Here is a 15,550-nt window from a genome sequence, read left to right on the forward strand (position 1 = left end):
AAAAATATTTTTTTAAATTTATATGATACTTTTCTTTAGAACTATGTTTAAAGTAGTTTTCAGTTCCATATAGTTTTTCAAGTTAAAAGATTTTAATCTATGTGAAAATCAAGAGAGAAACCAACGTACTTCCCCCTCTATGACTTTCCACACGCTAATGGGGAAAGCATGTGAAGTGTTGCCATAGGAAAAGAGTTCTGCTCTACGCCACCTGCAGCCCATTTCGATCGCCAATCCTTACACCCAAATTAGGCAAGATCAAGTACTTGTGTAAATGCAATAAAAAAAATTTTCCTAATGTAATTTACAAAAATTCTCTTTTATTTATCTGAAATATTGAGGGGGACTTTAAGAGATTTCTAATTATAGAGGGGGACAAATACCCACCTTCCCCACCCCCAATAATATGCTGTCTCATTGTAATGATGTAAATATGTATCATTACACCAATAAGTAAATATTCAAATAAATGTATATCAATATTTAAAGGCTGATTTATAGATTTTAAAGATATGAAAACATGCCTATTTGTAGACCTATCTGGACATGAATTTAGTAAAAACTCGATATTAGTATTTAAAAATTTGAGTTACTTACTGAAATATTTTTTGTAAAAATATCTTATTGAAATGTTTTTCCTAAAATATACTTTTTTTTAAAATAAATAGCTAGATAATCTGAGAGACTCTTAAAAATTGGAGCTCTAGCAGATACTTTAGCCTCTTTTTTTTTTTTACCTTGAAACCATGGAAACTCTCTCCCACATAGATAACTGAATAATTCTTCCTAACTTTCTTTAATTCACAAATATCTCTTCAAAAATTATTTGTTCTAATTCTAGTGAAGAACAATATGGAGTACCTGATTTCCTCTTTCTGAGGGTATTAATTTCATCCTGCAGTTTACGGCTCTCTGCTTCGGAACCTCGACCTTTACCAAAATCATTTTCATCAAATAATATTCCCTGTTGTTTGAAGAATTTTGACATTTCTGAATGAGATAAACAAAAAATAGAATTACATAAATTATAAAAAGTAAAAACGTTTTTTAATTTAACGTTGTATCTTAAAAGCTTTGGCAAATAGTTTTTTAATTCAAAAATGATAATTATAGCACCAACTAAAAATAAGGCAGCATAGTTACATTCATCACAATAAGAAATTTAATAAATAAAATAAAAAAAATTTATTACTTATTTTTTAATAAATAGATTTGAAAACATCTAATTATAAACTTAATAATGTGTAAGGTATACTTGATATTAGAATAAAATTTAAGTTGGTATGCAATTTTTAAATTGGTATTGAATTTTTTTACTTCAACATAAATAATAAAAACATATAAATATTTATATATTCAATAACATATATTCAATAATAAAAAACATACATTAAGGATGATCACCATGGCTTAAAACAATCACAAAAGCTTAAAACAATTTTAGATTATAAAAATCAACTACTATAACTATGCATAATAAATGTAATTATTTAAAAATGTGTTTCAATGTGCTTTTCTAGTGACATATTCATGAGTTTCTCTATATTTAAAAATTTACAATACCATGTACAAATATTTATTTAATAATTGTCTAAATAAGCAGCTTTACTTTAAGATTATTTCTAAATTATTAATATATGAATTAAATGCTATGGTTTTAATAAAACTAAAAAAAAATGAAAAACTTTTGCTTAATAGGTGTGCAAAATTTAATAATTAAAGAATTATAATGAATAATAATAATAACATTATTAACTTTATTAAATGACAAAGAATAAAATGGGCAGGCCACATTATCAGAATGGACGAAGACCGTACCTCAAAAAGAGATTTTAATGCCAGACCAGTTGGCACATGAAAAAGAGGCAGGCTGAATTTGAGATGGATAGATGGCCTAGAGAAAGACCTTTTTGTCTTAAAAACTAAATGGGAAAAATCTTCTGTAAAATGCCTGGAAAAACCTTCTTGAGAAGGCCAAGGCCCACCCTGGGCTGTCGAGCCATTGATGATGATGATGATGATGATGAGATAACATTGATGCCAAAGATAGAAACAACGCATCATGAATTAGGGAAAGGGTAATTACCAAAATATATATTAATTGTGTTCTTCATAGCCTTTTTTTTTTTTTTTTTGCCAAGGAAATTAAAGAGACATTTTAAGAACTTTAAATTCAGTGCAAAGCATTTAACTATAAACTATATCTTGCTCTAAAAACAATTTGGGCTTAAATGGAAAAATAGCTTAAATGTTTAACAAAATATTTAACTTTTTTTTAAAAACCTAAGAGAATTATTAAATATTTCAAACGTTTTCTACCGAGAGAAAGAAAATCTCACAAAACAAAAATCACAAATGATTCTCAATTTTTGCATATTTACAAACAACTAGGATAATTTCTCAAATATTTAAAAAAAGTAGATCATAAATTTAATTTTCACAAAACACAAAGCTTTATCTCATATTAGCATTCTGTAACGATTTCATAAATAGGGAAGATTAAGAGGGCGCTAGCTAAAGATGGATAAAACTAAACGTAACAGTCATGATTAACTGTTGAAAACTCTCAACAGTTATGCAAATAACATATTATTCACTAAAATGCATCATTTTATATGACGACCAAGTCATTAAAGAAGAGCCTAAAAGTTGAAGAAGTTGTCAATAAGAATTATTATAAAAATAATCAAACTATCAGTAACAAAACTGAATCAGAGCATAATTCATTTATGAACTGTAAAACTTATTTACCTCTTAACCTCCTCTGTAGATCCATTTTATCATGTTCAAGTTTTTGTATTCTTTGTTCATAAATTATTTGATTTTCCTCTGCATGATAGTCGATTCCATTTTGCATTCCAAAACCTGAAAGTCTGCTGCAATAAAGATATTGATTTGAGTTCATATTTTAACACATTTAATAGTCTGTAGTGTGTCTACCACTACAAAAATACAATTCCAATTCAGTAGTATATAAGAAGTGTTAACTCGATTCTATGTTGGGGTACCTTTTCATAGATGAGGATTGACATGGTCAAATTCTACTCTCCCCACATTGGTGACCCGGACATGATGTGAACATGCCTTGACAGAAGCTCCCACTTCGATATGAACACGCCTATCTTTACAGTAACGCTCACTTTCATCTGAACATGCCTACTTTGATGGATGGTCCACATTGAATAGTTGACTTGCTACTTGTGACTGCGACATTATCCATCTCCTCGCGCTGTTGCTACTCAGTCTCGATTACACACAACGTTGGCCTACATACACTCGACTGCTAATGGCAACAAAGGAAAAATCACGGCTCTAACCTTAATACAGCTCTCACGATCAGCAAAAGTACGGTGATCTTAAAACAGCTCTCCTGGCCTTTTACAAAACAGCAATGAATCAACTAGTGGTATCTCATTCATCGAATTCTATCACAGATAAAATTCTGGTGGTGGAGTACTGTAGTGTATCTACCACTACAAAAATACAATTCCAATTCAGTATAAGACATGTTAACTCAATTCTATGATGGGGAACATTTTCATAGATGAGGTTTTATATTGTCGATAACTATACTTCCCACAACTCTTATTCTAATACAAAGAATTTTGTCTTTATTAAAAAATTTAAAAAACTAGCTCAAACAGAGTACAAGTTTTTTTAGTAAATATTTTTTCCAGGTAGAGAGAGGACAAACTAACAATTGATTTTAAGTCAATTTTCAAAATTATAAAGTTTAATAATAAATCCATCTACAAAATTGTAATCGCAGAAAATATTTTTCTCCATGCTGAGGATAAAGAAACAAAATAGTTTTAGTCGATTTCAAAAAATTTTTTAGAAAGAGGACAAATTAAGAAGACAAACCATTTTAAGCTTACTTTCCAAATTATAACTATTAATTCTTTAACAAAAATATATTTTCCAGGTAGAGACAAAATTCACAAAATATTTTAAGTCCATTCTCAAAATTAAAACCATTAATTACAAATCCACTTATAAAATAGTAACCATAGAAAATTTCTCTTTGTAGAGGACAAATTAACAAAACATTGTTACTTTACTTGCAAAAGTATTACAAATAATTATATCGAAAATATTTTTTTTCTGGGTAAAGGACAAACCAACAAAATATTTTTCGGTTAACTTGAAAAATTATAACTAATAATTATATTGTTTAGAAAATCAAAGATTTGATTATTTTCATTTTGTTGTGCTAAGTAATTTAGTTTTACAAAAACTGTTAACAAAATAATCATGATTTTTTTTTTTTTTTTACTGCCAGTTACTGACATGTATAATGCATTGCAATTTTTTAAATTTTACATTAGTTTTGAAGTAATTAAATGTTTTATATTCTTTGGGGTAAATTTGTACCGTCACAGTAAAATTTCAGTAGGTAAATATAGTAGGTAAATAGTAGGCATTTTAGTAGGTAAATAAAAAACTAATCACAGTAAAATTATAATTTTTTGCAACCACGTACTCTTACGACTAAAAATAAAAAAAAGCTGCTGAATTTTTTTTTAAATTTTGAGTTAGCTTCAGAGTTACTGAATTTTAAAATTTTGGTGATTTTCTTTATACAATCTTGAAAATTTAACAATAAATGCATATGTCATCCATATTTTGGTTGGCCAGCGATAGCGAGTAGGAAGGCAATGTTTAGAAAATATTTCTTTCTAATGTACAGGAAAGTCCACTTCAAAATTATAACCATTTCCCCAACCTTCGTTTTTTTTTAAAGATTTCTTTAACTCCCCCCCCCCTTTTACAAAATAGTTAATGATCAGTTAAAAAAAGTTTTTTTTTCCACATAATTATTGTAACTAAAAAAAGAACAATATTTTAGCACAAAAATCAATAATTTCATAAAATTTTTTAAAGTATCAACATTATTAGGTTCATCTGAATAATACGAGAAAACTGATATTAATAAAATTACGTAATTACAGTTCATGGACTGCTTCAATTTATTCAAATTATAATATTATTTCAATTATGTTAATCTAATTTTATCGAATACAAACGAAATAATCCCATTAATTAAATGACGAGCAACTTCCTCTTTCTCTAATCAATGTTCTTAATTACATATTTGGAGGAGTCCTTTAATGATCTTCCACTAATTATAATCAATGTCACAAGTGATTCTTAGCAAAATCGAACTTCTTTTGTATTGTGTGTAAGTATATATCATTAGGATTGTGTTTATAGGTTTTCTGCTGTTATAATAAAGAGATGAAAACAGAAAAACTTTATGGAATAATTCCATAAAGTTTTTTTGTTTTTCTATGACATTTGGAATAAAATATATACATTTGAATTAAATGAGAAAAAGTAATCATGATATCTATCAATTAAATAATCAGTTTTTAAGATGCATAGTTCTTATTGGTTAACTTTTTTTTATATGCGTAATAATCTTTAAACAATCTCATAAGTCTTTTTTTTTTAACAAATAATAATCTTTAATTTAATCTTTAAGTAACTTGGATAATTTGATAAAACATACTTTTCAAATCTGTACATACAACTTCTTCCTAGCCAAAGAGCATTATTTTTAGATATACATATGTAGATGAAATAAAAATGAATTTATGAAAAGTATTATAATATGCCAGTCGCTTTAAAAAAATTATAGCTGAAAAAGTTCATAACGAGATGTAACTAAAAAATTGCAGAAAAAAACATAATGACATTGTTCCACTTTTTTTATAAAATCGTTCGACTTTTTAAATACAATTTTTATGGCATGACAAAAAAAAATTTCATTTCAAAACGTATTGTTATTTTGTTTATTTCAACATTGTCTTGAATAAGGAAATTTATTTCTATAACATTGTCATATTTCATAAACATAATAAAAAAATTTGTGAAACATTCTTTCTAAAAACTTTCTAAACTCTTGCACACAAAACAACGCTTATTTACTTACCTTCTTCTTTTATACTATTTCTTTTACTCCTTCTTTTTATGATATTTAGATATATGTAAATGAAATAAAAAAGAACATTATAATAAGGGGATAGTTTGTTTTTTTAAAAACTAAAACTTATAGTTGAAAAATAATAGAAAAATTTAATGGCATTATTCCACTTTTTTTTACAAAGTTTTTCGACTTTTGAAATAAAATTATTATTATATCATGACAATAATTTGTTTATTTCAAAATTTCTGGTTATTTTGTTTATTTCAAAGCTGTCTTCCATAAAAAAAATTACTTTGATACCAAAGTCGTTTGCCATAACAGAATTTTAAAAAAAATGTGAAATATTCTTTCACAGGTTCTGGGTTAAAAACTTTCTATTGATAAAATTAAAAAAAGAAAAAAATGCACTCATACGCAAAAAATAATGCATTTTTTACTTCCTGTCCAGGGAATAAGATATTTTTAGTAAAACGCAGACGATTTTGCAAGAATTTGTAAATAGTTCCTTATGGCATCAGTATATCTTACCTTTTGGAAGAGAAAGTAAAACCAACAAAAGGAAGATGAAGACCAGAAAACACAGAATTCGAACTAGGTGGTACAGAATCCTACAAATAAATAAATAATGTGGAAATCTTATATGAAGTTTAAATTTCTTATAAAAAGTTACTTATGCAAAATGTAATTGTTTATAATCCAAGATTTTACAAATTAAAATTTATATAAATACATTTGAATCCATAGCACGGATACTGCCCTCATAGAATGAATTTGCATTAAAGGAAGGAAAGAGAAAAACAGCTTTATAAAAAAATAGCTATATGACTAATTACAGTTCAGTCTATGAAATAAATGGATCTATAACTTTAGTAAATTAGATTTTTGGAAAAAGCTAGTAACTATGCTATTAGTATTTCATTTTTAAAAAAAAATTACTTTCTGATCCTTTTAAAAATTTCTAACTGTTAACATTGTATTAATAAATATTACTCACTGATCCTTTTAAATCAGTCTCATCCACGTCAAAATTTGATGTATCACTTGGACTGCTAACTTCGGGAATGTAAGGAGCTTCAGCTATAAAAAAGTAAAAAAGATAAGAGTTTTAGTAAAAGTAACAAGCTGCTGTAAGTGTCAGAGAAGTCATAGAAGTTAAGAGAACGCCATACACACTCTTCACGCAAATTTTCTATCACTTTTATAAATAATTTAAAACATAGAAAACGTAAGTTCAGGTAAACCTAGAGCGGATCCTGACTAAAAAAAATTTCAAAATGCAAACAAATTACAGCAGGATCACACAGTGGGGAAGTAATCCCGCAATAATTTGGTTGCAATTTGACGTTTTGTTAAAAAAATTTTGACATTTGAAACTTCATGGGTTAGTTACCTAAACTCACTTTTCTCTGAACTTTAAAATACCAATGGAGGCGAAAGAGAATTTACCATGAAAAGTTTCTCTCGCAGTATAGGGTTCTCTGAAGTAGTTATCTCCAAACCTTGGCCACTAAGGTTATTTTAAATCAGCACTGTGGTCGGTGCAAGCCAGGGGAGCAGAGTTTATATCAACCAGCCACAACCGGGATTCGAACTTGGATCACCTAATAGGGAGGTGAAAGTCTTATCCCCTGAGCCACCGCGGCTTAGTCTCTATTAGAACTATTGCAGGCGTTTCTCTTGTTGATAATAAGAATATTGAGCACTATGTTTGCGGTATCGCATTTGCATCTGAGCAACTCGATTATTATTGCAAAGTGTCAAATATTATTTTTTAGATGCTCTAACTTTCTTTTATACAATCACTGGTTTTGGGCCGGGATAGCCTGGTCGGTAGGGCGCTGGGCCCATATCCAAGATGTCGTGGGTTCGATCCTCGCCGGCCGAAGACTCCCCGTGTAGTAAATGGTGACTGATGCACGTTAAATCTGTCGAGTCTCAAAGTCCTCCATGTTCCCACAACAAATCAATACCTCTGGGGGTACTGATCCAGGAGTTTCCTTGTCTTCTGGATTGGTTCAAAATTACAAGGCTACGGAGTTGAACGTAAGTAGTCGTAAACCCATAAAATTGGGTCGGCTGTTCAACGACGGTTATAAAATAAAATAAAATCACTGGTTTTGAGGTTAAACAGTTTTTAAAGTTTCTAAAAAATAATAAAACGACCACAGGGTGCGTAGGCAAATTATTCAACAAAAAATAAGCACCTTTTAAGCACTTTTCAAGCACTCAAAAATATTTTTAAGCACTTTAAAAAATATCATAACTAGGCAGGGTTTGAAAGTTTTTTAACAATTGACAGCTTTATCTTGTTTTAAAAATCATGTCCAAAAAAAATTTCAGCATTCATTGTTTTTGACAACTGTCAAAAATCATAAAATTTTTAATCCTGCAAAACGAATGGCGTTTTCATACGCCACGAACTGACAATACGTCGAAATAGATTGGGGTTGAATTAATTGTCCAGACGTTGAATAGCTCAATGTGAACTGTGTCTTTTAGCATAATTCGAAGTGAAAATCAACATAGTAAAGAAAAAATCTCATTTTGAAAAAGGGAAAATTAAGCACTTTTTTAAAATACCCAATGAAAAAAGAATCTTTAAGGGCTTTTAAAAAAACGAAAATCGAAAAGAAGAAGCACTTTTTAAAAACGCTATGCACCCTGGATCATTGAAAGAAAAAGTTTTAAATTTGATTTCGGTCTCTGAGTCAAGCACATTGTGACTTACTTTCTCTGATAGTAGCCCAATTGACTCCGCTGAACCAGGGGTGATTGCGGAAATCTTCCAGTCCATTTTGTCCCAGTCTGCATTCTGGACTGCAGATAAGCCTCCGCATCAGATCCTTGGCTTCCTCGGAAACGTGAAAAGACGCATCTTCAGGAAAATCGAAGCAGTTCTGTAGTGAGAAGGGAAAATGTAAAGAGAAAAAATAATCGGAATAGTTGAAAAGCTATAAATCACTTGAAAATTTAAACAGATTGATTTTATTAGCAATATTTCACTAAATAGTATTATGATCTATACACACTCTTTTGTTTCTTTACTAATATTATGCATTTAATGGCATTCGGTAAGAGATTTTTTTGTTGTTGTTGTTGAAAGATTTGAATTTGAGAGGCTCAAAATATATGGGAGTATATATATATATAGTTTTAATAGGCAAGAGAGGTGACTACTTTCCATGACCTAGAAATTTTGAACCAAACCCAGAAGACATGGCAATTCCTGAAGTCCCCGATTTTGCATTAGAGAGGATATACCATGTGGCTAGTTCGTGAGCCGTGTTGGGAAAATTTTAAATTCAACACTGAAAAAGACATCAGTGTTTCATACTGTATTTCATAATCATAAGTTATTAAAATACTAAATATAAGATGTTCCACTTATTTTGACCTAAATTAACACAAAATAATGAAAAAAATATTTAAAAAAATGCTTAATAAAAATTAAGACTAAGAAAGTTCAATCTGATTAAGCAACTCGTACGTTTTTTAATTAGCTTAAGAGGACACTACGAAAAAATCTTTTATCTTTCACCTTTATAACAAATTTAAGTATAGAAAAGGTGAGTTCTGACAAGTCTAGAGTAAGCCATGAAGTTTCAAATACTAAAAAAAATTTTTTTAAGGCATCCAAATGAAAATAAATGAGAAGATAACTTAAGATTACGCAATGGAAAAGTTCTCTTCTAATAACTTGTTCGCTAATTTGATATTATTATTATTTTCCATTTAAGCAATTGAAACTTCATCGCTTACTCTAGATTTGCCTTAAGGAATTCACTTTTTCTTTCTTTTTAATTTAGTACTGGAGGTGAAAGAGAACTTGCGATGAAAAGTTTCTCCCATGGTATGGCGTCCTCCTAAGACACCCGAGTCGAAATTTTGATGGTTTTCCATCGAAGGACCAACATATGATGGTAACTATCAATAATTCCATCATGAACCGTTATATTTTTGATGGTAACCAATATAAATAACCATCACTCCAATGTAGGAATTCGAACTAATTTACGAAGGTCCAACATAAGAATAGTCGTTCTTGCTTTGATGGTTCGTTCAAATTGAACCATCAGAAATTTCCATCATAGTTTCTTAGAAATCAAATGTTGGAACGATCATGAACGACCACCATCCCAACGTAGGAATTCGAACTGATTTACGAAGGTCCAACATAAGAATAGTCGTTCTTGTTTTGATGGTTCGTTCAAGTTGAACCATCAGAAATTTCCATCATAGTTTCTTAGAAATCAAATGTTGGAACGATCATGAACGAACCATCATCCCAATGTAGGAATTCGGACGGACTTACGATGGCCCAAAATAATAAAAAAAAATTTTTGATGACCAACAAGAATTTCCATTAAACCATCATGGATTCTTGATCCATGAGAATCAAACTTCTCTTTATGGTTAACCATCATAATATTAAAGTAGCATTTTCCATGACGGAAGTTTGTTGGCATATCAAAAACCATGAACGCATAATGGAAAATGTTGGATGATGGTGACCATCAAATGATGCTGGACCATCATGAATCGCATTGAAACCGACATAAACCATCAAGATGTTTAATGGGACCGTCAAGAATTTTAACTTGGGCTGGTAGACTAACTGTATTGAGCCTAAGGAAACTGGGCTGAAAAATACTGAAGGCTTTACCGATGATCATGGGAGCACTGAAAACTATCAGATTTTTCAATTAGCCTAAGAATAGAATGTTGTGAAACTTACCTTGTGATTCATAATTTTACCATAGGTCTCTACCAGCGACTCGGCGTAGAATGGCGTTTCTCCGTAGAGCATTTCATACATGCAGACACCTAGGGACCACCAATCACATTCAGCTCCGTACCTGCCTTTACCGTCTTCCATTGCCTGCAGGGAGTATTGATGAGCCTTGATATGGAAAAATCAACAAACAGAGCAAGCATGAATTAATAAACATGTACTGAGAGAGGGAACCTTTTTTCTCGAAGGGCTTCTCTTCTGAACTTGAGCATATCCCAGCATTCGTCCATAAAAATTGATTTCTTCGGAAGCCTTTACAGGACTAACAATTGCCTCGTAGAAAAAGAAAGTTGAGAGCGTTTCCTTATGATGTTTTGCGTGAATAAAAACCGGATGGTGGAATCGCAGTTAATCGACCAAGTGAAATGGTGAATCATAGTACTAATAACTATCTCAAATAGAAAATAAATAATTGCAAGAAACTGAAGCGGTAAGATATTACTTGATTTTATTTTAATACTGCCGTTGAGCAGCAGACCCAATTTTTGGGTTTACGGCAACTAATTACAGCTTAACCCCGTCCCGCCCCCGCCAGGGGGTATGCGGAGATTTACCGCTACTAATATTCAATTCGACAGCCTAGTAATTTTAAACCCAATCCAGAATACAAGGGAGCTCCTGGATCAAATATTGAGAGAAATTTGCTTTCGTGGAGGACTTTTTTGATGCAACTAACCCACATTTGCATTACATGGTGAGGAAATCCTCTAAAACCTTCCACGGTTAGCCTGACGGCAAGGAGAATCTAACCCATGATCCGTCTACCACTGAGGATATTTTACGTCAGCATTATGGTCGGTGAGAGCCGGGTGCGGAATTCGAATCGATCAGCTGTCGCTGGGATCGAACCCGGTTCACCTCATTGGGAGACAAGCGCTCTATCTCCTGAGCCACCATGGCTCAATATTACTCGATTAAAAACTTCTTTCGCTTCAAAAATATACAAATAGGGTAATAAAAAAAAAACAGTCGAAATGTTTCAAGAGCTCAAAAAATGGGCGCCCATTAGACGTGAATTAGAAGAAACAAAAGTGATTTGAAATGAGAAACGAAAAGTCAGCAACGGTAAATTGAAAAATAAAGGTGAGAAAGTTGCTTCTCACATTTATTTTTCCATTTTTCGTTGGTAACTTTATGTTTGATATTTCAAATCACTTTTTCTTTTCATTCACGTCTAGCAAGTTTTGAATATGTACGCCTATTTCTGAAGCGCTTGAAACATGTCGACCGTTTTTCCCAATTTGTATATTTTTGAAGCGAATGGAAGTTTTTAATCAAGCAATATCTCTAACACAATTGCTGATTCTTGTATAAAAGCTATCACCAAAGGTATTGGTGGCTCATAAAAATTTTTTTAAAAAAACTATCAGTAAATTAAAATATGAAATGAAAGAACTACTTAAATATTATTTATAGAATAATTTACAAATTTGCTGTTGTTTTTTTTTATTTAAAATAAAATAATATTACTTTATTAATTATAAATATTTCAATGCAGTATTATTTTACTTAAGTTTAAATATTTTATTTAATCTACATAATTTTGTGATAGATTTATTGTCCTACTTTAGTCTTCATTTTTTATTTCACTAAATTTTGGGTTTTTAAAACACGATTAAGGAACTCGCAGATGAGTGAGAGAAAAAAGATACAGTTTAATGTTTTGGAATATAATTTTCAAATGTCCTGGTTTCATAACATATACACGTAACAAAAAAAAAGAAGAAAACTATAAGCTTTAGATAGAAATACGAAAAAAATTAAATGTATAAAATAATTTGATAATTTCAGAACGATCACTTCATCCTAGGAAATAAGAAATAACCAACTTAATGCTTAAAGCTATAGTTTTCTATTTATAAATAAGGTAAAACCAATTATTTTTATCTTTAATAGCAATCATATTTTTTTTATTTGAATAAATTCATAGGTAATTATTTAACAGGAGCAAAGAACACAAGTAGTTATTTTAAAGTCAAATATTAAACACAAAGCAGCATTTCTTGCAGCGCATAAAAAGTAGATTTAAAATTATTGTAGTTAGGTGCTAATCACTTTGAATTGATGCGCGCATTTTAAGTAAAAACATTGACGCATAACACAGCGTGTACAATCCACAGAAAATGTTTCCATACATTTAAAATGTCTGTAATTGACTGGTACAATTCAACGCATATCAGCCCTCGCTTCGAGCACTAACGGCCGAGATTTAAATCTCAGTTACAGCAAATGCATCATTACACAAGCATAGCCAAGCATCTAGCCCCATTTTAAAAGGTTCAATCTTTTAACGACCATGATAAGAATGCCACGTAATTATGATTCCTAGCCAGTACCTCAGCTAAGGCTCCTATACTATCAGAGCTGACCTATCAAGCAATATTGGAGCAAACAAGTTCGGAAGTTAACGTTATGTTAGTATTGTTATGCTGTATGCTTATGTTAGCTCTTTGTTCCAAAAATAAATGATAAGTCGGCCTGTCTAATTCAGGGGCTCCAAAATCAGCTAGTAGCCCTCTTTCCAAACTTAAACACGACAGCCAACAAAAGGACTTTGAAACACGACAGATTTAATTCACACATTGATTGCGCATACATACCGGTTGTCCACCAGGATCGAACTCACTACCCCAGCTCTCCAACCAGTGATGTAGGCGACGCTATTTAAAATACATAGCGCTCATAAAAATATTTAAAATATTAGATAGATGCACCAATGATGGCGATCCCAAAACCTTGGTGATAACAAAAACCTTCCAGCACGGCAGCGGACAATGGAGATCAATACAATATCTAGAGACTATTTTTCACTTCAAATTTAAAAAAAGAAGAAGAAAATGAAGAAACAATTTCTAGCAACAACAAAAAAAAACTGATAACAAGTACAAATTAAGTATTAGTAGTTCATTTACGTCGCACTAGAGCGTATATAGGCTACTGGCGACGGTCTGGGAAACATCCCTGAGGATGAACCGAAGACATGCCGTCACAATTTTGATCCTCTGTGGAGGGGATGGCACCCCCGCTTCGGCAGCCCAACGACCTGCACGCGAATTCGAGCACTTTAAGGTAGAACAGTTTAATGAGGACCAATACTGCACACCCTCGGTCCTTACGTAGACTGATCGAAGTGGTTACCCACCCGCACACTGACAGCAGCCAGTGATACTTGACTTCGGTGATCTGTTGGGAATCGTGTCTTAACGATCAGCCCACTGCGGGACAAATACTAATTAAAGATAAAAAGAAAAGATTTTTCGATCTACATTTACGAAATATAAGGAATATTTTATTAAAAAAAATAACACCAAATAAAGATACTTCCTTAATTTTTATTGTTTCTGATTATTTGTTTTATTTCCTGATTCATTTGTCAGCAAAATACCTGTGATGGAATGGTAACGAACTTTATTCGCAGAAACTCTTATCACCAAAAATCATTGTAAATAACAATTCTGTTAATTTCTTCCTTTAAAATGGAAGATTTGTATATCATTTGCATATATATCTTAATTGGACTATCATCTGTATATGCATCTGTTTTTCTACATTAGTACAAAGTTGTAAAATGATTGCATAAAATTCAAATAAAATTTAAACGACAAAGTTTTTCGTATAACTTTATTCAATATTTGCAAATTGTGCTAAATATATGTTAGATTAAGCTTAATTTTTGCAATAATAATCTCTGCCTCTCTGCAGACAAATTTAAATTTTTGAAGATAGAGCTGCAGATGGACCGCAAATTCTTCAACCGGAATGGCGACAAATGTAAAAATTGAAAACAACGGTGAAGACGTGGGTTAAAATATCACTTGTCATTGTTAACCACAGAAAGATTTCGTCGTTAACAGCTATGAAAGGCAAAATAAGATTGATTTTATTGAAGAAAAAAAAATAGTTTCTCAGAATACTTCTCTTTTATTTAAAATTATAAAGATGTGGATAACAAAGTATATAGTAGCCGCAAATCTTTTACGTTGGTATGGGTTGCTCAGAGATGGTGATAAAAACTGCTGTATAATAGCAACAAAAACTCTTATAATTCGTAACTACGATATTAAATTAAATTTTTTTAATGCTGTTATTTTTATAACTTTTTTAAAAAAGTTTCATTGAAAAATGTTTCATAAAAATTCCAGTAACTAGTAAAATTTTCTATTCCCTCTTTTTTCCATAAATAAAGTTCTTGAAACAATTTCATTAAAATCTCATGACAAGGGTGAAACTATGATTTAAAGTAACATTGTTGTTAGCTATAGAATGAATTCATGGTTTTCATCTCCATGTAACGCAAAACAAAAATCGGTTCTCAACTTCGCTAAGATCAACCGAATGCATGCGATACCTGCTCGTAAAATCGGTGGAATCGAAAGCCCAGTGGTCGGTCACTGGGCAATACCATGGGTACAGGGACCTGGATAAAGTTTCCTTCCCCTTCAGATCTATGTCAAAATTGTGGAAGTAGCTTCACGAATGAGTGATGCTTCATAGCTAAGATGTACTTTGACATTTGCGGTGCTCTTTTTTCAACAAAAGGCGCACCTTTCAGACTTAATTAGCAAAGGTCAATGGCGGGCATGCTAGAAACGACAAGATCTATAGATACTTTTCTTATATTTTAAACTATATAATATGGATGAAAAACTTTATTATATTACAAATCTTCTACGTGAGTATAAGTAGAAATGAAAAAGCAGCTCTATAACTATGACAAAAGCTATCAGAATTCGCAAATGCGTTTTTTTTTCTTTAAATTTCTTCAAAAATTATTTATTAAGAATTTAGTAGTTATTATTTTATTTCCTTTTCAACAAAGTTTGTATAAA

General features: G+C 31.0%; 1 protein-coding gene across 19 annotated transcripts in view; it reads right to left on the minus strand.

The window, feature by feature from the left end:
* LOC107451792 (serine/threonine-protein kinase Genghis Khan) overlaps positions 1-15,550 on the minus strand; it is a 288,464-nt gene that overhangs the window by 42,481 nt on the left and 230,433 nt on the right. For 6 of the 19 annotated variants that reach the window (XM_016068004.3, XM_016068002.3, XM_016068003.3 and 3 more), the window contains exons 7-12: positions 10,665-10,829; positions 8,658-8,826; positions 6,924-7,006; positions 6,458-6,537; positions 2,752-2,876; positions 862-990 (exon numbers count right to left, since the gene is read on the minus strand). In XM_016068004.3, coding sequence (XP_015923490.1) covers positions 862-990; positions 2,752-2,876; positions 6,458-6,537; positions 6,924-7,006; positions 8,658-8,826; positions 10,665-10,829 — 751 coding nt within the window. The remainder of the gene's footprint in view (positions 1-861; positions 991-2,751; positions 2,877-6,457; positions 6,538-6,923; positions 7,007-8,657; positions 8,827-10,664; positions 10,830-15,550) is intronic. The other 13 variants (XM_071182285.1, XM_071182278.1, XM_071182281.1 and 10 more) reach the window with 3 other exon arrangements.

The sequence above is a fragment of the Parasteatoda tepidariorum genome, chromosome 4, assembly GCF_982258835.1.
Source record: "Parasteatoda tepidariorum strain Cologne lab strain chromosome 4, Ptep-v5.0, whole genome shotgun sequence".
Lineage (NCBI taxonomy): Eukaryota > Metazoa > Arthropoda > Arachnida > Araneae > Theridiidae > Parasteatoda > Parasteatoda tepidariorum.